A 23,634-nucleotide genomic window follows, 5' to 3' on the forward strand; every position below is an offset into this window, starting at 1 on the left:
ATGGAACAGCTGTCATTTAAAACTTAAATCTATTCCTTTTCCTAGACTTTTGTATATGATCAAAGTGAATGTTCAAAGCATCTATTGTCTGCTTTGATTTTTCATTTTTGTATGTAATTAGTTATTTGGAGTTTTAATAACGCATACAGAAGGGAGCGTTCTGAGTCAAGACGTACAAGTTATGATTATTGTCAGATGATATGTTTTCCCCTGAAATATTCTCTCTTACTTTCAGTATAAAATTTTCCTATGACAACAAAACAGTTCCTAAGAAAAGTTGGATTTTTAATTATCAGTCCAGACACTGGTTTCAAAAGTTAAGCATATGTCAAGAGCTTCAAACAGGGAGATGAGCACTGAGTCAGGATATATTCAAGTAAAGGGTGGAAATGCCTTAAATGACTGCAGCTTCTGAGAATAGCCACGATAGACAAAGGTCTAACAGACTATCATTAGCCTTCCTGGTTCTAAGAAGGAAGTCCTAGATCATAGAATCTCAGGGTTGGAAGGGACCTCAGGAGGTCATCTAGTCCAACCCCCTGCTCAAAGCAGGACCAATCCCCAGACAGATTTTTGCATCAGATCCCTAAATGATTGAACTCACAACCCTGGGTTTAGCAGGCCAATGCGCAAACCACTGAGCTATCATGGAATTTCACAATACACAGAGGGAGAGCCATTACTGACTCCCTCATGAAGCCCTAGGTGTGCTAAAAGTATTTTAAACCAGCTTATTAAGATGGTAGTTAAGAGGTTCACAGGACCTTACTCTCAGCTCTTCAAGATGTGAGGTGGGGACGGGGGCTGGTCCCCAAGTGGCTGGTCACTAGCACTCAACTCTGGGACCTTAGACTGGGTCTCTGCACGTAGTATTCCCACTAACTTAAAAGCGGAGCCTTCATACAGTACATTACAGACATATGTCAATATCCGAGTCCAGAGCCGCCGTGTGCGTTGGAATGGAGAAATATGTCCATCAGCATGTTTCCTGCACCAGTGACATGTACACTTTAGCCTAAGATCACCTTTGTGTGTGAGAAATTCTGGATGTCACATCAAGGGAGGCAGTGGGCATGTCTAAACAGCATTTTGGAGTGAGTCTCCAAGCCCAGGTCAACTGAGTTGGGATAGCAGGTCTCACACTAGCATGAGCAAGGTAGGCAGTTGAAAATAATCCTTTATTTAATTTTTTCGTTTTATTTCATGTCCTAATACTTTGTAGTTTTTGGGTGCTTCTGGGTATCTTCATGTTGCATTAGTTAGATTGTAAAGCTCCTTGGGGTCTTTGCATTTTGTGTTTGTGCCACACCTACCACAGTGCAGTTCTGGCCCATGACTGGGGCTCCTACTCCTAGGCTCTACGATAATGCATATAAATAATTAATAACGTGTTAGGCATCCATCCACTTATTCCTTTAGGGTGAACGCACACATTGTCACGTCACAATCTCATAACCAGATGTTTTGCCGGAGTAAAGACTCTGTGGACCTTTTGTAAAAGGGAATTTGCAGTGGGATATAGGATGGAATCCTTCTCCCCTCCTACCTGGGGGTGGGTGCAGGACGGCTGCTCCTTGGAAGCTTCTGCAGCCCATGGGCTGTGGCAGTGGCTACTCACATGCATGGTTTTGGTTGTGACAAAGCCACATATGAATGAGGTACCAGTGAGAGGTGAGGGTGAAGTGCCCTGGTGAAGCAGAAGAACCCCCAATCGATTGCACAGGGCAGCTAGCCACGGAATGATTTCAGGATAGCTCTGAAATCAGCCTGCTGAAAAGAACTCCAGACTGCCTAGGCTCCAGCATGCCTTTGTATTCAGCTTCCAATATAGCAGTCCAACAAAAGGGCCCAAGATACTATCTACCCAAGTGCGTAATGAAACTCATATTTGCGTTTCAGGAGAGGCTGACAAGTGTCAGGGGCAGAGAATGCTGCTGCATTGCCTTTTCTCTTTTTAACCAGCTCACATCCCTGTTTACCTCACAAAATGACGCACGTTCTGCTCAGCTCCGCTCATCTGGAAACCAAAGGCTCCTTCAAGATAAAATAAATTGTTCCTGTGGCAGTGCCAAGGGGGTGATTTAATACAGTTTGGAGAGTTCTCAATTCAATTTCACACCCCTGTGATTGTACTAACCCCCCTCCCCCCACCTAACAAACCCACTGTGGCTTAGTTTTCTTCTTTAAAAGAGTACGAGCTGATACAGTAGAAAAGCAGAAGAACTTTCGTGTCTGAAGCATTCTGGGATTCCAGACACTGTACAGAATACTGTAACCTTCATAACATTATTTCAAGAGTGGCAAACTACCTGGCCAAGTGCATAGTACCTGGAACAGGCTTGTTAGTCCTGCTGCTAGCGCTAGGAAACATGAAGTGTTCTGTGTAACTGGCGTTCGTGGCTCTCCAGGAAGCTGCATCAGACTCTGTGCCTGAATACTGTGTTGCATTGCATTGCTTGGTTCTACTGTAAGATCCCTTATGCTGACAAGGGGAAAGGTGAGTGTGGGTCTGTGGTGGAGCTAATGCACCCCCAGAATTCAAGGTTAGTAACCTTGTTTTTTGCCTTGGGGAGTCCTCCATAGGTTGCAATTGTGAAGTAGCACCTTGAAAAATTAAGCTGAGCATCAAGGCAGGAGAAAAAGTGCTCGAGGGCTGCCCTTGTGGAAGGAGCATCCGTTCTGGTGCAAGTCCAAACCATAATGGCTAGATAATGTGTGCAGTAAACGCCAAGTGGCATTTCAACATATCTCCCTATCCTCATCCAACAACATACCTATTATAGCGCTGGCTGTGGATCCAGCTCTGCTACTGGAAGAATGTGAATCCAGCTAATAAAGGCTTGTCAAACAACTTGTAACACAAGGAAGTATTGCTCTCCACTTACACAGCCTGTTTTGAGATGAGAAATCGAAGGACTGCTATTATTCTAATCAACAAACAGTTAAGGAAGAAAGAAACTGGCTTCTTAGCAAACAGGATCTCACTTGATCAAAAGAGCAACAGTTGGCTTCTTCTGGAAAAATAAGGCTAGGAAAAGAAATAGGTGGAGGAAGAATCCTGAGACAACCTTAGTTAAGAAACCAGAGTTATTGAACACAATCCTATCTATTATAAGAAACGATATAAAAGATCTTCAGAGTCATAAAGCTAAAGCCTGGAAGAAGAACTAGTATAACAATAATATTTTGTACTTCTGTTGTGCTGTTCGTGTCAGTGAGCTTCACAAAACTTAAATTTAGCTTCACAGCTCCCCTGTAAACCAAGTTCAAGGTCTTGGTCCTTATCTTTAAAGCACTCCATCACCTGGGTCCAGGATACCTAAAAGGTCACTAAAGCTCTGGGACAACAACCATGATCGACAATTACGCTCCTCTGGCAAAATAGAACTCTCAACAATAAGGATGCGTCTACACTGCAGTTAAACACCCGTGGCTGGCCAGTGCCAGCTGACTCGGGCTCGCTGGGCTTGAGCTACAGGGCTGTTTAACTGTGGTGTAGATGTTTGGGCTTGGGCTGGAGCCCTAGCTCTGGGTCCTTCCCCCCTCGCAGGGTCCCTATTGATGTCAGTAATGCAGGATTAGGCCTATGCGAATGAAATGATAAATACTAGAAGGAAACACGATCAAAAGGAAACTACAAGCAGAAGAATGTTGCTTTGTGGCTGCACCGCTATTTTATAACCTCACTAGGAGCTGTAATGTTATAAAACCACCATAAATACATGCTATTCGTTTTGAGACTTTGTCACTCCATTTAGACAAGAAAGATAAACTGTGGAAAAAACATGGAACAATTTAAAAAGAAAAGCTTGGCTTGCTCATTCCTGATTTACTGTTCTACCCGATGTGATCAACATTTGTAGCATTTCAGCAGTTTTTCCCATCACAGACATGGGGGAAGCTCAACGGTACAACTGCAAATAACTGCAGCAGCAGAATTAAAAAAAGATACTGCCTACCTGCCTGAATTTTGAAAGGCCAAACCAAAACACACTGAAAGTTACCCTGTGCAAAGTCAGACAGTGGAGGCAATTGGTCTTCTGTGTTATACTGATACCATTTACTACTATAGCTCTTTTACTAGCTGGATCCCACAATACTTTACAAACATTAATTAATCCTCACAGATGCTCCACTGAGGTAGGTAGAAGAGAACACCTCACCTGTCATTCTTGTTCTCAAGACATGCCAGGATGAGAGACAGACACTGCTGAAGTCTAGCCTCAAATACTGAGAGAACTGGGGCTGACTAGAAGCAAGGTTTCAGACTCTTTGGGAGTCACAGTCGGGTTAGCGGAGGTACAAATAATACTGCCCAGGCTAAGAGTGTCACTTCCTTTGCCCCAGCACTTACAGTTCAATCACAGAAGAGCTTCTCATAAACAGACATAAAGTCACTTCGTTGTCCTCTGTCAGTTCCCTCTTTAAAACTCTCCTTTGTCATACCACCTACAAAAGGCTAGATAATGGTTAGGCACTTGGTGTGCTGTGACCACTGCCTATCATGCTGACCAGTATTCTCTCATGGTTTCCTTATGCTCCCAACTCTGTATCCATTTGTTAACTCCTCTTATACTGAGGCTAGGTCTACACTACCCGCCTGAATCGGCGGGTAGAAATCGACCTCTCGGGGATCGATTTATCTCATCCCGTCGGGACGCGACAATCGATCCCCGAATCGACGCTCTTACTCCACCAGCGAAGGTGGGAGTAAGCGTCGTCGACAGGAAGCCGCAGAGGTCGATTTTGCCACCGTCCATACAGCGGGGTAAGTCGGCTGCGATACGTCGAATTCAGCTACGCTATTCGCGTAGCTGAATTTGCGTATCTTAAATCGACCCCCCCCCCCGTAGTGAAGACGTAGCCTTAGACTGCAAGCACTTCAGGGCAGAAACTGTCTTTTGTTCTGTTTGTACAATACCTAGCGCAATGCGTTCTATGATTCAGGGCCCTAGATGCAATATAAATAAATCATCATAATCAAATAACAAATACACAAATAAATAAAATAATTAATAATAATAATAATAATAATAATAATAATAATGTGGAACTCTCCAGAGAAGGTAAGTGTGATTTATTATACCATACCTAGGAAGGACAAACATTGCAAGTATATTCTAAACACGACTGGAAACAGGATAAACTAATTTCACATATGGTTAGGCTAACTGCAGTTCCCTGAACAAAAAATCCATATTGGGAAGGGGCAAGGGACAGGTGGAAAAGAACTCCACCCTTTTCCAAAAGATGGAAAAGAAATAAGATATGGAACAAGACAGTAGTCTCTCCTGTTCCTTAAGCACAATAGATCTTGCTCTGCTGGTACCTCTTATGAGATACAGAGCTCTTTTTAGGGCCCATTCCTGAAGTCCTTGGGCCTGTTTCTCCTCTCACATCAATTAGGTGTAGATCCGGGATAACTCCATGCAAATCAATTGGATTACATCAATGCAACACAACTGCAAGATCAGAATTAGCTCCCTGTGATGGAGTGTTTATCCCACACTAGCCTAGAAGGGGTTAATGAGCCTGAGAAGGGACCAATTAACTGGATAGGCCACAGCTAAGAGGAATTAGGTGGTTCAAGTAATCCCCTGAATGATGGAGCCCAGCTGAGAAGGACTAGGAAGGACTAGGATGAAGCCAGGAAGCTGTCAGCAGAAAGGGGCTGCAGTGAGGGAGCCTCTGAACATTACAGAGGGAAAGAAGGAAACGTAGGGGTGAGGTTGTAGAGAAAGGCTCAAGGGAACGGCAGCAAGGTTTAGGAGTGTGCAGACCATGGCTGCTGGTTAGAGGGTCCCTCAGCCGGAATCTGGAGTAGAGGGCGGGCCCAGGTTCCCCTGCCAGCCACTAGGGAAGTGGCACCGACTGGGCAGTGAATGGGAAGACTGCTGGAGACACAATTTGTACAGAAAGACTTTAGTACCCCGGAAGGGGGAAAGCACATAGTGACCTGGCTGGAGGACCAAGTCACGAAGGGAGAGCTCCCAGAATTGCAGAGAGTGAGAGAGGGGGCGACATGGTGTGCAGCGACCAGCAGAAGGGGACATTGGACCTAGAAAGAGTTAATTGCCAGAGCAACCAGGAGGAGGCACCTTAGCGGTGAGTGTACCCTGTGACACTCCCCTATCTTTCGCCTCACCTTGGCAGAATTTACATTCAGACCCTAATCCAACAAAGTATTTAAGCATATGGGAAGTGGTTGAAGATTTGAAGTCAATGGAACTGCTCATGCTTAAAGTTAAGCACATGATTAAGTACTTTGATGAATGGGTGCCATATTGAATTCAATAGAAGTTTTGCCTAAGTAGGGATTTAATAAAGATATTGGGATCCAACCATTTGTGAGAGCTAGACCCATGGCAACATAACTTATACGTCTGTGATTTGATAGAGTTCAGAGGCAAATTATACATGATGCATTCAGCAAGCACAATTTTCCATTGTTTTATTAAATGTTTTAGGCTTTTTCTAGACTACCCTTTTTTTCTACGTTAAAAGAGTGATACAAATGGGAAAAATGGAATATGGAAAAGGAGAGCAAGGTTCAGTGAACACCTTGAAAGTGGCTGTGAAATATAGCTAAAAGGGCAAAAACCTGAAGTGATGCATGAAGCGAAATAACAGACTCCCTTATACTGACGTCTCCCTTAGACCTACTGACTGCCCGTTATTGATATGCCAGTGTAAACTGATATACGTTACATGTCAAGAAACTAGCTAGAAGATGCAAGGCAGATGTAAGTTAAAGTTTGGGGTGGCCTAGTTTAACTTACATATTACTGAACCCTCTTGTTGGTTGCTTTTCTTGCTGTACTTCCTCTTCCACTCTCTCAATGTGTGAGTTACACTAACACAGACTCCTTTATAGGGTTTGTTTAGAACAGGAAAAGAAGTTGAGATTAAGGTGGGATTAATTTACCTCAGCCTCTTTCCCTATCAAAACAAACCAATACTCAATGGGTCAAATTCAGAAGTGACATGTATGACTCAGGGATTCCTTGGTGCCAACTGGCATAGGGCACAGGGGGTGCACAGAATTACACAGGGATGCTCTGGGTCAGATATTTGCCTAATAGTTCACCTAGGGTGACAGCAAGTGTGAAAAATCGGGATGGGGCGGGGGGGGAGAGGGCTTACAGGAACCTATATAAGAAAAAAACCCAAATACATGAATTTTACTTTGCTCTTCAGAACAATCTTGTCTCCATTCATAAAGAGTGTCAAAAGGTAACCTATGGTCAAAGGCTGTCACTAAAAAAGGTACAAAATGAAGGATGGAGTCCCCAATGGCCCTTTGACTCCTACATAAAGATCCACACACAACTGTACTTCTATTTTGGTATGAATCAACATAAAAAGAAAAAGGATTGGATATTATATGGATAAAAAGAACATCCAGAATTATAGTGAAAATTTAAAAAACCCAGGAGTTCTAGAAAAGTTACAAACACTCATGCTTCAGTGCATAAGCCAACCTCTAACCACCAGAGATTAAGAAGAAACTTTTCCTATGGCCAGGTTACCCCATAATTGCCTATAAAAGGCAATTCTGGCACCTTCCTCTCAACAGGACACTGGACTAGATGAACCATGGGTCTGAGCCAGCTTGGAAATTCCAAACTTTCTAGGTTAGATAGATGGGAGTGGGGAAGAAAATCCCCAAACTTTTCTTCTTCAATTTGGCAAGCAGTGGTACTCATCTCTGAAGAAAGCTCAAGTTCGTGAACAACACATGTGCCATTTCCAAGACAAATGGCTAATTTCCATTTGGCAGAGATTTTGTTTTTGAAACACAAGAATGGGAAAGAACAATAATTCTGTTTTATAGCTAAAAACCTTGCAGTTTTTCGCAACATCTTTTTCATTTACTAATGAGGGGAAAAAGTATCAATCATCAGCAAATCACAATGAAAATGATGTTATTGGATTGGACCTATTTAGTACAATGCACCCTTAGTAGAAGCTTGCATCTAATGCTACTACAGAAATCACTGATAGGGAGGGCAGGGATGTCTCGTGGTTGGAGAGGGGATTGGGTGACCACAAAGTTGGGCTTTGTTCCTGTTCATGAATTACTCACTGTGTGACCTTTCATGTCACTTACGGCACATTTACAAAGATATTTAGGCATCCAAAGATGCAGATAGGTGTCTGGTGGGATTTACAAAGGTGCCTAAGTGAGTTAGGCACCTACCAGTGAAAGTCAGTGTTTCCTAATGGTGAAAGCTAGGTGCCTAATCCGCATAGGTGCTTTTTGTAAATGCCAGTAGGTGCTTATTTGCATCTTTAGCTGACTATGTACCTTTGTAAATTCATCTCTTAAAAGTCCAATCTTGTAACATTTTACTCTATGTGAGTAATCCCACTGAAATCAGTGGTACTACTCATGTGAGTACAATTTTGTAGAACTAGAGTGACATGAAAGTGAATGGGACCACTTCCTTTGACTTCAGTGGGCTTTGTATCAGACCATGCTAACGATCATTCACGAAATTAAGGGTTTGCGGAAACAGGCCATTTGCTCTCTGTGCTTCAGCTTTTTCCCATCTGTAAAATGGGGATAATACTTACCTACTCATCTGGAATTATTGCTTGTAAAGTTCTTTGCTCTTTCATAGAAACTGTAATCACAGTTCAGGTAGCAGAAATAACAACTAAATGATCTTGGTCTTTTTGGTTATAATGTAATTTTAAACAATTAAATGCCTGCTGCTAAATGTTGATAGTCAGCTCATATAACATTTTATAATCTGAACAGTGGTATTAACATTAATGGCATCTATGTATTATTTATATTATGGTAGTATGTAGGACCCCCAATCAAGGATCAGCATCAAAGCACTGTATAAACAAGTACCAAAAAGGATAGTCTCTGTCCCAGATTATTCACAATCTACATGTCACACAGGACATAAGAGGTGAACAAAATAGACAAATAGGGTGGGACGATGGGACAACGGTAAAACTAACACATTTTAGCAGAAAAACAGAAGACAGGTGCCATTTTGGTATTCAATAATGATTTGTAAAAGATATAGTAACCTATGGTCTGTGAAGCCAAAAATAACAAAAATAACAATCTGCAGATTGCAGATTTTTGGGTGCAACTTGTTTAGCGTAGCTTGAAGAGGAAACTGATATATACAACTACATCATAACCAGGTATGATAGATTCCAGCTAAAAGTAAGCCAGACCACCATATGCTATACTTCTTACAGACAAGGAAGACCTCATTCTTGAGCTCAAGATAGAATATCTGTAGTTCCCAGGATTTCAAAGCAACAGATGAGTACCAGTCTGTAACCATTAGTAGCTACATACTGTATATGTGCATGTACAATCTGTGTGTATGTGTGCGTGTGTAAATAAAATACAAACACACACCCCTACCTCTTTAGCTTCTCCATGCCTATACCAGTCAACACTCTTCCTGTTCCCAAAGTAAATACTCTTAGTCTTTTGAAAGCTTCTCTGTATGAAATTCTCTTTCTATCTGTGATAATCATTTGTGCCCTTCTACTCTGCCTTTGAAACTGAATGAACCAAAAGTGCACACACCATTTAAGCAGAGAATGTATTATGAATGTCCATAATGGCATTATATTATTTTCCATATTATTTCCTATCCTATGCCTAATGCAACCAAGCCTCTTATTTGTTTTTATGACTGATGCTGAACATTGAGCAGAAATCTTCATTCAAGTGTGCTCAGTGATGCCCCAATCTTTCTCCTGAGACACACATGTAATTTGGGAACCAGCAGAATATGTGCATGTAGCTTAAATCATTGCTATTGACTAAATGTATCAGTCTAGTTATTTATTGCTAACACGAGAGATTGTTCAATGCACCTGAACTTTTAATTCTTTACTTAAAATATGCAGGTTAAGAAAACATGTTCTCTCTCCAGAACTTGTATAAAGAGATCAGTAACTTTTTTCTGTCTCGCTACTATAAATAGCAGATATAATGCTGTTGTGAATAACCAGCATTTGGCCTGATTTCCAGTGCTCATTATTAGTAGGTCTAGTCCACTGATTCTCAGACTATGATTCATGACCGGTGGTGGTCTGCAGAAAACTGGCTGGTCACATTATCCTGGCTTTCCTCCTTGTTTTCAGCCCTTAAATTGCTTTACAAAGACAACGAAAATACACTAAATACTTGCCTGATATCACTTTTCCAAGGAAGCAAGTGTTGTAGTTGTCAGAGTTGCTATGTGATACCATATGAGAAGGGAAGTGGCCCTTGCAGTGGAGGATAGGAAGGTCCAGGCAAGTCATTCTTTGAAGATGCAGTCTATACTATGAAAAAGTTTGTGGTTTCCTGGTTAGTGGTTAAAAACTAGGATGAGGCATCAGATCTGCATTTTATTCCCAGGACAGCCAAACACTTGTTATGCTACTTTGGAAAAATCACTAAGGTCCAAATTTTCAGAAGTGCCTCCATTTTTGGTATTCAATTTGAGATACCTCTCACTTGCTTTTCAGAGATGTTGCAAGTTCAGAAATTCATTGTCTTCACCTGGGAATTCCAGGTGCTCAACAGTTCTAAAATCAAGTTGGTCACCCAAATCAGTGGCCACTTTGAAAAACAGGGCCTAAACTTTTCGGTGCCACAATTTCCACATCAATAAAAGGGGGATAATATTGACTTATGTCATGCGTGTTGTGAAATTTTATCAATTAATATTTGTAAATAATAATTATTTGCACTTGCATAGCACGCCTTAGAGGAACTCTGCATACTAAATAAATATTAACTGAACTGGCCTCACAGCATCCAGGTATGGTAGGGAAACATTATCAGTCCCATTTAGAAGTAAGTGTACTGACATAGCTAGATTAAGTTATTATTAGTGTGAAAGTAATGCCTCCAAATGTAGTAAGCACTGTTCATACATCTGGGAAGTTCCTGCCCTTAAGAGTTTACAATCTAGAATATTTTAATATGGCTAAATGTATACACCTAGGAAGAATGTAGGCCATACTTACAGGATGGGGAACTCTATCCTGGAAAGCAGTGACTCTGACAAAGATTTGGGGGTCAGGGTGGATAATCAGCTGAATATGTGCTCCTAGTGCGACGCTGTGGCCAAACGAGGTCTGGCAGGATCATTGTGCATCCACATTAAAAAAAAAAAAAAAAAATGTGGAAGAGCTTTGGTGTGAAGATACATTTAACCCTGCAGTCACATAGAAGGGGGCAGACTCCAAGTCAATTAGAAAGCTGTGGAGTCAAGTCTCCCCCTGACCCTTATAGTGCAGTAGGATTCTAAAAATTGCTTGTTTTGACTGCTCCCAACTAAACCCCTTAATGGTTCTCTGCTACTTCAAGCATTTTGCAGGATGATGTGCTGCTCATCGCAGATTGCAATGTCTCTTGAGACACTGCTATTTGAGCAAAACAGCTGACTCCCTGTCTCATGAAAGGACATTGTTGGGTACAGGAGACAGTGTGCAGCTGAAATAGCAGACACTCAGCTGAACATACTGCAATTGTGCCTGCTAAGAGGACTGGATTCCAGAGTGTCAGAGTTTCATTGTTCCTTGTGCCATTATATAACTATTCCAAAGCTGAGGCTGTTTTGAAAAGTTATAGAGTAACAAATGGAAAACTTAAAAAAAGAAAATGAAATGGGAAGTGAGAAAAATACACATAAACTCAGACTCCTAGACTTTAAGGCCAAAAGGGACCATCATGATGAGGGTTAAGATTTTGTCACGGGTGTTTTTAGTAAAAGTCATGGACAGGTCACAGGCAATAAACAAAAATTCATGGAAGCCCAGACCCGTCCATGACTTTTACTAAAAATACCCTGTGGGAGGATGAACAGTCAGAGTCCTGCTGGGGGCTGACCCCCGGCAGCTGATCCTGCCCCACCATTGCTCCTGTGGCAGGGGCTGAAAGCCGCTGCTCAAGCCCCGGAGGCTGATGCAGCCCCAGGGCTGCTGTTCCGGCGGTGGTGGCTGACCACCGGCCCATTGCTTTGGTGGCCCCACTGCTCCGGCCCCACTGCTGTTCCTCGGCAGGGGCTTATATAGCTGCTCCAGCCCGCCACTGTGTCTGGCTGAAGCTGAAGAAGTCATGGAGGTCCTGGAAAGTCACAGAATCTGAGACCTCCATGACAGAATCATATCCTTAATCATGATCATCTAGTCTGACCTCCTGCACATTGCAGGTCACAGAACCTCACCCACCTACTCCTGTAATAGACCCATAACCTCTGGCTGAGTTGCTGAAGTCCTCAAATCATGATTTACAGACTTTTGTGAAATATTTCAGTGTCGAAATGAGGCTATTTTTCATCAAATAAAATTTCAAACAAAAAGTGTCCACCTCCTTTCAGCTGTAGATTGTACCCAACTTCTCTTGTACCCAACAAAGTTGCAAGCAATGTAACTGAACCCAGCATAAAGCTAGAGTAGCAGAGTGGTGAATCAGGCCCTGTATCGTATCTATATTCCTTTGAAATGGAGCCAGTGCCACAGTTGTGAAAAGTTAGAGCAGCAAAAGGGAAAAAAGGTGAAAAAAAGGAAAGGGGCCTGAACATTCAAGAATTTGAAATTTTTAATTTTTTTAAAGTTCTGTTCCAAACCCTGCAAAATGGAAATGTCAAAATTTCAATTCTGATTGCAAAATTGTTTTCCCATTTTTTGACCAGCACTATCTAAGAGAGCTGGCACCCAGGTGGTAGGTTCAATTGAGTTGCACTAGAAAAATAACAGGAACAATGCAGTAGTGAAACATGCCCACTGAGTATCCAAATGCAGTATAGAGCTGCTTAATTGGAGGATGAGAGTATTTATAGCCTTGATTAGTCTAGCCACCTAGTTCATCTAAAAAGAGTGGAGACAAAAATAGCCCAGTCTGAATTAACCATCAGAGCAGGTAAGTGTGATATAGCCCAACGAGAAACTAAGTACCTTGACTATATAGAAAGTGATAAGGTAAAGCCAGAAGTGGCTAAGGCAGAGACAATTAATGAAGTGCCCATTCTTTCCCAGAAGGGAGATTAATAATTTGGGAGATAAATGGGGTATTATTGGTTCTTCAGCCATACCTACTCCAAACTTGCTACACCCCTCATACATCTGATTTGGGGGAAAGAAAAAAGGGAGAAGTTAGGTGGAATGAGACTTATGACAGAACATTTGCTGCCTTGAAGGATAAGCTCTGCACAGATTCCTACAAAGAGGACATAGCACATCAATGCTTCCTCTGAACCAGGTGGCTGTGTTCTGAGGCCTCCATTTTTGACCTCTGAAGTATCACAGCTCTGACATATGAAATGCATTGATGCAATAACATGCCAACTGGAACTCATTGGCACTTCAGTTTTGTGGTGTGACTCGGTGCTAACACCATTTACCTTAAGCTCCAGGGCCTCAACATGTTCACATCAAAGAGCTGCTTTGTAACAGACTGGGAACTACAGTTTCAAGGGACAGTTCTGCCCTGATATCCAGAACCTTGGGACTTTCCTGCATTGAAGTGTCTCTCTGCTGGCAGAGTTGAAAGGCCACATTTATTTCAAAAGCTGGGCTAGGCAGTGCTTCTTTGAAGTACTCCAGGCCTACAATGGTTTTGACTCACAAAATTCTCATTAAAACTCATTAAGTTCTGAGACACTCTTCTCTCTCTTACAGAGCTTGGGATAATGTCTCCAGGATAATGAGAAGGAAACAAGGAAGGATCGTCTTGTGGTTAAGACACTAGACTGGGATGCAAAAGATCTGTTGTCTAATGACTCTTCCACAGACTTGCTCTGCGGCCTGGAGCAAGACAATCAATTTCTCCATGCCTCAGTTCCCCACCTCTACGATGAGACTAATGATATCTCCCTACCTCACAGAGATGTTGTGACTATAAATCCATAAATATTTGGAAAGTGCTTAGCTACTATAGAGAAGGGGACATATACCTACATAGATAGAATTATCTTCAGCAAACCAGAATCGTCAACCCAAACTGCTGCAGCTGAAAAACCTTCCATGCTTCCAAGAGTCACCAACAACTCAAAAACAAAGCAGATATGCAGCTACACGCATCAAGATGACACTGGTGCTGTGAGAAGTTGCTCTGTGGCCCAACGAAACCAAGGGGAGCAGGGTCAGAGGACACAGAAATGCTGACCAAATTCAATCTGAAGTCTGAAGGGGCAGCAGAAGCGGGAAATCACTCTCACAGCTGCATCTTTAATGCAAGGAAGCAGGGATGGAAGGGAAGGGAAGAGAAGTTCATTAGCTGAGCCAGAGGGAAAAAATGAAATATAGAATCTTTTGTAGGGTAACTGGTCTCAGAAGGCAGCTGAGTTGCCTGTGCATCAAAGGGCCAAAGGGGGGGAGGGGTGTCCAGGGTGTCTCATATTAGGGAGCTGAGACCCAAGAGTGGGAATCCAGTCAGTATTGCATTTTTACAGAGGAATTAGAATGGACACCCTATAAGTCTCAAAAGTCTCCCTTTGGAATATTCCACTGGCTGAAAGGTTGTTTTGACAAACACGTCAACCAAATGAGTGAGGGTAATTTTGAGTAACAGTCCAAGCACATGGTCATGACAAGGTTTTTTGTTGAGGGAAAACACATAATGCCTGACAACAGCTGGGCACAGAGAAAGTGACTGAAGGCTTAAACAGGGTTGGTTCTTGGAGCTCCATGAGTTGTGTGCTGGCTAACCGAGTTAGAAGCTGTGCTAGGATTTTACTATCTAATTATATCTCTGTTCTTATGTATGAATACTGCAAACAGACAAGGATAAAAGTACTCTATGTCCATCTATTTCTCTCCCAAAAAGAAAACATTCATTGCTTGGGACCAAATCATCCTCACCACTTGCAAGTAAGGATGGTTCTAACCTACAACTGGGTAACAATTTCCAAAACAAACCCCAGCACTGAATACCTGCTCAGCACATGCACTAGGTGTTTGCATAGATTAAGTTCAGTCACAGAATCATTAACTGGTTCCTCATTAGCAGATTTTGTTAAGACCTGGAGTAGAATTGTGCCAGCACAGTAATGCATGTTGGACAGTCCATAGTTGAATTAATTAGGGGAGCATCTACAAAGTGTACAAATGTATTGGAAAATCCCAGACATTATCAAGGAGCCTAAGGGAATTAGGTGCCCATTGAAATTTGGTGGGGTTTGGTGCCTAACTCCCTTAGAGTCCTTTGAAAATTCTAGCCACATAATTATATTCACGAAATATAAGTGCCACATTAGTACCTATACTGAGGTGGCTCAGACTCTGTGGTCATAATGATTAATTCTTCAATGTACTGAAAATGTGTCATCTCCTTGTGGTTCACTACATAATCAAGATCAGAGGGGTAGCCGTGTTAGTCTGGATCTGTAAAAAGCAACAAAGAGTCCTGTGGCACCTCATAGACCAGGGGTCCCCAACACGGTGCCCGCGGGCACCATGGCGCCCGTCGGGGCATCTAAGTGTGCCTGCGTACTGGCCGGCAGCCGAGCATCCGCCAAAATGCCGCCGAGAAGCAGCGTCATCCAGAGGTGTCGCCGCCGAAATGCTCGTCCGCTGCCACGGTCCTCCGTGGTTCGTCGTCTGGCACCCGCCAGACTAAAAAGGTTGGGGACCACTGTTATAGACTAACAAATGTATTGGAGCATAAGCTTTTCATGCATGCGTCTGACGAAGTGGGTATTCACCCACGGAAGCTTATGCTCCAACACATCTGTTAGTCTATAAGGTGCCACAGGACTCTTTGTTGCTTTTTACATAATCAAGGTGTGTCATTTAATAGCATAATTGCATGATATATGTGACCTTATTGTATAAATGTAACACAGACAGACCCCGGTCGTTGGCGGTCGGGATTGAACCAGGGACCTCTGGAGCTTAGGGCATGAGCCTCTATCACATGAGCTAAAAGCCAACTGGCTCTTAGCTAGGGCTGTAGAGCAGACTCATTTTATATCTCTCTCTAAGTGGTCTCGGTGCCACTAGATGGGACAGAACACCACACCCAGAAGGTGTGTGGGTTACATAAATACCACACTTCCTTCGACTAATACTGTATTTTCTAGCAATACATTCTAGCATCCTATTGATCTCTTTTACTCTGACTATACATTGCCCATTGTCTAATCATCACTCTGAAAAGAGAATACTCCTGTGTGACCTTTAATGGAAAGGGAGACTGGGGGAGAATATAAAACTCTCAATCTTGTTCTTAACTTCACATTTGTTCCATAGTGTTTCTCAGTTGTGTTATAGAAACTAATAGAATGGCTTAACAGTGCTAAGCATAATGCACCTGATGTTCACAGATGCTTCATCACCTGCAGCTCTCATTGACTTCAACTACAACAGTGAAGGCCCATTTCCTCCAAGCCAGGCACAGTGTGAACACACGCAAGTGATTCTGTATGTCTTAAAACCTACTTAAAGTAAACTTAGAGAGAGTCTTGTCACATCACTATTCCAAATAACTTAACATTGTGACTGAACCCGTTGCTTCTTTGGAGGTTCTTTACCATGGAGTTCTGTAGCCTCTACACAATGGTCATCTGGGGAAGGACAATGCTGGAAAGGGAAACATGCAGCATCCAAAAGAGCTACATCACAGGTGCCTCACAGTGCTTCATCCTGTGCTAACAGCAGGCAACCCCAACCATACTGCCACGTCACTGGCTAAGAGTCTGGCTTACCACAGGAACTGAAATAACGGGGCAGAGCCCGAAGCACCAGTAGTAGCCCTGCTGTTTCCGGGGTTCCTGAGAAACATGCACAAAGTTCTGGGCTATCAGTCGCTTTCCATTTACACAATCTTTCCCACACACAGAAAGCAGCTGATTATTTAGAGGTTGAACATCTGTGTTGATTTTGTACCTCTTTATATTTACAACCTATAATCAGCTGGCAACTGGGATTTTATACAGAGAACCAGATCCCAGATTACCCAGCCTATAAACATATGTAAAACATTTATCTTTACAACTCTCTTATTTTAAGTTGAACTCTAGCATCTTGCTTGTATGTTCAAATGTAATCTTCTCCACATCCTGTCTCCCCAAAGCCAAAGTGATCCTGCTTTTAAAACATGAACTGATACTGACACAGATTACTTTCCAGGTCAAAAGAAAGAGGCTTCCACCCCCCACCTTTGTTATTTATTCTACTTGATCAAGTCTTATATAAGAATAGATAACAGGCATATACACATTCCCTCAAGCTGAGTTATTGGACTTGTGTTCAATTCACAGATGATTTCAATGTAGTAATTATATTTCTGCTTCATTTCTAACAATTCTTCCAATGAGAAAACAGCTATCAGACGTAAAAGCACTCTAAAGAGAAATTATACAATGGTACTGCAATTCTCATGTTATCTGGTATTTTTCTTAAAACGCCATCTCCTGGAGACATGAGATTATGTGAACATCTCAGATATACTTACAAAAACACAGTCCCCACGATTGTGGGGGCAAAATCTGTAAACATGACCTCTAAAGACTCAAGAACCAGAAGACAAATAAAGACTCAAAATGTATTATTATATAATAATCTCACAATTTTTAAGACCACCTCACAGTGTTTGGGAGCCTGACTCTTGATTTTTCCAGTGCTTGGGGTTGACAACATGAAAATGAGCAGTAATACTCTGCCCTTCTAGAATGCCTTTCCCTTGGCTATCTCAAAGCTCTTTAAAAACATTAAGCCTCCCAGCATCCCTATGAGTTAGCCAGTTTCACGACTGGAGAAAGTGAGGCACAGAGAAAGTAAGTGACCTGCTCAAGGCTGCCAAACAGATCAGTCTCGGGGGAGAACCGCTATCACTGTCCCTGCACTCTCTGAATGTCACAAGTCTCGAAGTGGTGTCAGACTGCTAGACTTTCCAAAGGGAGAGCAGCAAGGGAAGGGCAGAACTATGGCCTGAACCTCTCTCTGCTTACATCCAATAATGAGCTGGGATAGGGATATGCACACTGTACCCTGTCTAAATGCAGACAGCACACCTGGCTCCAATGTGCATTAGCCCAAAGTCCCCAGAGCAGGTCAGAATAGTTCTCCCACTACTGCATGGCCCCTCTTTGCTTTTTCCAAGTGCACAGTATGGGTTAAATACAAAACAATGCCCGTTCTGCATATATGGCTGAGCTTTTTCCTATCATTGAGATACCTTCCATATGCCACACTGTACCATATCTGTAGCGCACACAGTAGGCTCATAATCCTTTATCATTAATATTTATTATTATTTGGATTGTGTGGTGCCTAGAGACTTCGATCAGGGATTGGGCCCCATTATGCTAAGTGCTGTACGTAGATGGAATGAAGAGATTCCCAGCCCTTAAGAGGTCACAGTCTAAGAATCTCTCATTTGTAACTTTAAAAAAGACCCTTCATTTTTATACTACTCTCTCTTTTCCTTTTTCACTGATGTCTGAAATCTCTCTTCCAGAAATAAACAAGATTTTCATTAATAAATGTATTTTTTGCTTTTGTAAAAATGTCTCTACAATAAAATGACAACCTGAAGGCATTAAAATAAAGTCGAATTCTCATTATACAACTGAACTGTGTAACTTTAGGAGCAGAAATGAGTTTGACGTTTCCATGACTAGTATTTGTATTTACCTATTTTATCGGTCTTGATATCTAAGCACCATAAATTTTGCATCAGGGAAACGGTAACATCTGCATTAGCCTAATCTGCTCTCTGAAATGTCATATTTATTATTCAGAGGACCAATTTATACGAAACGAAGTGGTCAGGTAATTTAAACCTGTGATTGGACAGCTTAGTCTATTCACCATTGGTCTCTGGGCTTCAATTCAACTCTATAACTGGGGGTTTAAATGAAATGAGATGGGGGCTAAGTTGACACCACCCAGTGTCCATTGAATGTAACAGGAGTCTTATTGCTAAAACTTTCCTCACTGCTGTGGAAGACTGACTCCTAAATGACTGCTAGCCCATATTGCAAAACCTAATAAACTACCACATACCTTATAAGAAAAAAGTGTCATCCACTAGTATGTACAAGTTATTATTGAGATAACGTGCCGTTCGGATACTGAGTGAGAGTTCCCTACAGTCCAGTGTTCAAGTAAACAGCAATACAATAGCAGGCCATCTTGCAATGCAATAGCTTAAACCACAGGAACACAGAATTTCAGTTTCCCCCTTTGCAAGTCAACTTTAAGGCATTAATGGCATTGGAAAAAAGGTGTTGTGCCCGTGTTTGCTTTTCCCCCTCTCCCCCCGAATCACCATGCCCATCTGCCCCCAAAGTGATTTTTTTTACCACAGAAATACTGGAATGTCAAGTCCTATCTATCGAGTTTTATGATGATGCCCATCCCCATAGCGTCTTAGATCCTTCTATGTAAAAATCAAAGGCAATAAGTGAAGTTCCTAGCAGAACTCAGAGACCAGTCTCCCCTGTTTTTGCTGGAAGTTTCCTTGGAGGTCCAAACAGCAGCAGTAGTAGCTTTCTCCACCTTTTAAAGTGTCAGGAATATAAATTTTTTAACTAAGAGTCTTTTCTCCCTGCTCTTTGTTCAGATGTTTGCGTTAAAGAAGTTTTTAACAAAAGCAAACTAAAAAAGTGCATCTAAATAGTCTGATACATAATCCCTTCCCCTCTCAATTGCTGAATTGTGGATCCATGTGCCAATTCCTTCAACATCTCCTTAACCAGTTTGCTCTCTTTCACCCCACATTCCTCAGCTATTCTTCCTGCATGATACTATTCATGCAGAGTCTAATCCAACTGCTATTGAAGTCAATAGGAGTCTTTCTGTTGACTTTTATAGGAGTTGGATTGGGTGCTGTCATTATTGTAGTACAAACAGGCTCTAAAAATAGCATCATAATTTTATTGCATAAGCTGTATTCAGCATAAAATTCTGTAAGGTGTTAAATGGCACAGTTCACGCTCTTGTGAGTCCCTGTGAATACTTCTGGAAATTCCAAACGTCAGATCTATGATGTTTTTAGATGAACAAGCATAAGCACAATCAAACATGTCTGTATGCACTGCACCACTTCAACTACAGGAAACATGTCAGCGCTGGCATGAGTGTTGTCAAGCACACCTGAAATACGCACCAGCAACTGGACTTTCTGAATCTGTTTGCAAACTGTAGTAAAGAAAGCTATTGCATTTAAAAAAAAAAAAAAAAAAAAAAAAGAGAGACAGCCTCTTGAATTAAACAGCCTCATGCTGGTAACACATGAGCCCCTATGCAAAATGCACATAGTACCACCTGACCGCACATTAACAGAGCAATACAATGTTAAATAAAGAGCACAGTCTGCTGGAAAATGACTAATGGCCAAATTCTCAATCCTTTACTCACGCTGGTGAGCAGTTACTCACACAAATATGTCCCATTTACTTCCATGGGACTACTCGTGTGGGTAATTAGAGGAATGGGTTCAAATTCTTGCCCTAAATTAGCACAGACCCTCCCTTTGTCCTCCTCTACCTTCCAAAACCGGAGGGATAGTGCACTGTATTCAGTTGTTTGTATCTGTGTCCTCTAAATAAGATGCTACATCTCACTGCATTTTACCTCTGAGCTCTTTGAGAGGATTTGTGAGAGTCACACTTACAATTCCTCTTTCAAAACTTAATTTGTTGGGGTTCTCTTTTGGTAATATAAGAATAAATGAAAAAGATAATTAGTTTAATCAGGGAGCAATTACCCATGACTATTTGACAACTACTGCAGAAAATCAAGGATGACGAGTGTAGCATATTAAGCCTTAGAATCAAGCATTGGTTTCAAGTCATTCATATTATACATAAGTTGCCCAGCTTTTTACATACAGCTACATTGCTGATGCACCAAAAATACTCGCTACACATTTTAACCCTTTAATAAAATGTAATACTTGATTTGACTCTAAAAAATGAATCACAAAGACCACAATAAATTGCTGCTACTCAATTGTGTGAAAAAACTGAGCCACTTAAGGCTAAGACACAAACCAATGCACTGTTTTCATATCTGAATTGTCAAGCAGAAATTGGTATTGATGACAGCTTACAGCTATGAAAGCGACATTGGATTAAAAATACCTTTGAGAAATTAAAAATGAGTCATTTTTTGTTACCAAGATGAAACATGCAGACTTCAGTTATGCAACATATTTCCTGTATCATTAAACGGTAAACAGAAGGCGGTTTTGTTAGCGTATCAAAACCTGATGAAAAGCAATCATCAGTCTCTCTCATTTGCTGTAATTAAGATATCCATGCATGGCATGTGTTTTTACTAGAATTTCATCTGCCTACTTCTTTTAAACTGCTCTACACCAACTCCTATTACTCTCAAGGCTCTCACAAGAAGGATCTGTAACAAACGGATTTCAGGTGCATACCTTAACCTCTTGATTGGTAAAAATCTCCACATCCACCACACAGGCAACCAGAGTGGAGACATCACAGTCCATGCTACGGGCTGGCATCCCCCCCTCTTGTACACAAAGAGTTAGGCAGCCTCAGAGTTATGAATGATTAGAAAGCCTGATTCAATACCGCTATTGAACAGTCCAAAATTCTGCTTTCAAGGCTGACGGCAGCCGTAAGCCTCTGAAGCAGACTCTTGGCACTGAACTGAGTCGCTCCTTCTTTCTGCCTAGTGCACCCACCAACTGAGCAGCCACAGCCTAGTAACAGCGCTATTCCATCTCTCCTGGCAATGACATCATCACAAAGACTGACATAAGCTAAATCTATTTTTTTTCCCAACCCTTTTATCTCCAGGCAGCACAGTGGATCAAATTGAACATGATTATGTGCTAAGTCTGAACTCGGACTGAATCAATTCAGGCAGAATTCACTGGCAACTGAGTCATAGCTGCTGTTTCAGCGGAGTGTTTATGCTGGCAAAAAAAGATCTTCTGACACTGAAAGCTCCACTCTGTGTGTAAATTAATTCAGCATTGAACATGGGCACGGAAGATTTTATTTACTCTCCCTTAAAAATAAAAAGGGGGAGGGGGAGGGAAATGAGGAAGCCGAGGTTTTTGTTTGTTACTGTACTGCTTATGCTAATATTCTGATGTCGATTTCCCCCCCCACCCTAACAGCTGCATGTTTGTATTGGAAAAGCTACAGAATACAACCCATCGGAGTGGAAGGTGGTCCAGCCACCTTGCAAGGGGTGATTTGCACATTGCAAAACTGGATCCTGTATCTGTACACACAGGTAGCAATAACTAAAACCAGACAGTTGTAACGGCTGGCTGTGTGCGAACAGGAATTTGGCACCCTTCTCAAAAAAACAACCGGAAGGAGAAACACTCTCTTCAAACTAGGACTCTTCACTGGATCACCATTCTCTTACCCATCCTTACAGTTGTTCCTTAATGAACATACAGGGGCAGATCTTCACCTGGTGTAAGTCAGTTTAACCCCTTTGACTTCAGTGAAGGAAAGTTGATTGACGCCTTGTCAGGGGGTTGAAGTCCGAACCTGGTGGCACAGCCTAGTGGTGGTGGTCTGGGCTGTAACACCCAGTGACGAGCGTCAACAGCCAGGGGGAGGGGAACCCAGGCCCCCCCTGCTCCTCCAGGTTCCAGCCTAGGACCATGTGAATAGTAGCTCAAATATGTGACCTAGGTGCGGGTGCCCTTACGCCGGTTCCCTGGGCCGCTTCCTACCCTGGCTTTGGTTCCTCAGTCAGTGACACTGGTCTGTTTCGGGATTCCCCCTGGAGTTCTCTCTGATCCCGCTCCAGAGAAACTTCCTCTATCAACCGTGCCCTGTTGTTCCCAGTGTCTGTGGGGTGAAGGGCCTATGGCGGCTCGGCAGTGGGGACTGGTCTCAGCTTTGTCGAGCCCCAATGGCTTCTTTGCAGAAGCTGGCAGTGCACAACTGCTCCTTGGTTCAGTCTGCCCAGACTGAGCTGAGCTGCTCCCTGTTGAGCCCTGCCTCCAATGTGAGCCTGGCCAGCAGGTGCGGCTGGGTAGGGCCTTCGGGGCCCAGAGCTGTTTAACTCTCAGCGTACACCCCATCACACACCTGCAGAATATCTAGCACAACGGGGTCTATGATTAGAGCTCCTAGTCGATCCAGTAACACAAATAAATAGACTATCACCTTGTTGATGTAAAATATAAATGATAGCTAATCCCATCGTTTGTGGCAATAGTTCAAGTTGTTTTTTTGTTCCTGAGGTTTTTATATTAAAGGGTGGGTAATGTTTCGTATCTGTGCTGATCCATAAATAACGTCCACTGCTGGCATGTCTGCTCAATTGAAACAGTTTTTGTTTTAAGCCTAAAGGCAAGATTCCAGGATAAATCAGGTTCACAGGCAGAAAGACAATGAAATTCCAAATTAAAACACATTTTGGGGGAAATAAATAGTTCTGTACCAAAATGCTGGATTTGAATACCTGCAACAAATTGTCTCTCCAAATCCATCCAGTCCAGTATCCTGTCCCTTACAGGGCCAGCACCAGATACTGTGCAAGAAATCCCACAGTAGTTAATTATAGAGTAACCTGCTCATAGATTAAGTTTCTTCCGGACCTCCATAGTTCGTGGTTAGTTTATACCCTGATGTATAATAATTAATATAACCTTCTAAAAATGTACCCTATCTAATATAAGGAGGATGTCCTCACTACTACAGTTATCTA

At 42.2% G+C, this 23,634-nt stretch overlaps 1 protein-coding gene across 2 annotated transcripts in view; it reads right to left on the bottom strand.

Moving 5' to 3' along the window:
• Positions 1-23,634, bottom strand: part of RCAN2 (regulator of calcineurin 2) — a 148,401-nt gene that overhangs the window by 35,523 nt on the left and 89,244 nt on the right. The window contains exon 1 of one of the 2 annotated variants that reach the window (XM_065401172.1): positions 21,368-21,454. The exons of the other annotated variant lie outside the window; for it this stretch is intronic. Within the exon in view, the coding sequence (XP_065257244.1) occupies positions 21,368-21,454 (87 nt within the window). Of the gene's footprint in view, positions 1-21,367; positions 21,455-23,634 lie in introns of those variants that run through there. 2 annotated transcript variants of the gene reach the window in all.

This window comes from Emys orbicularis, chromosome 3, assembly GCF_028017835.1.
Source record: "Emys orbicularis isolate rEmyOrb1 chromosome 3, rEmyOrb1.hap1, whole genome shotgun sequence".
Classification (NCBI taxonomy): Eukaryota; Metazoa; Chordata; order Testudines; family Emydidae; genus Emys; species Emys orbicularis.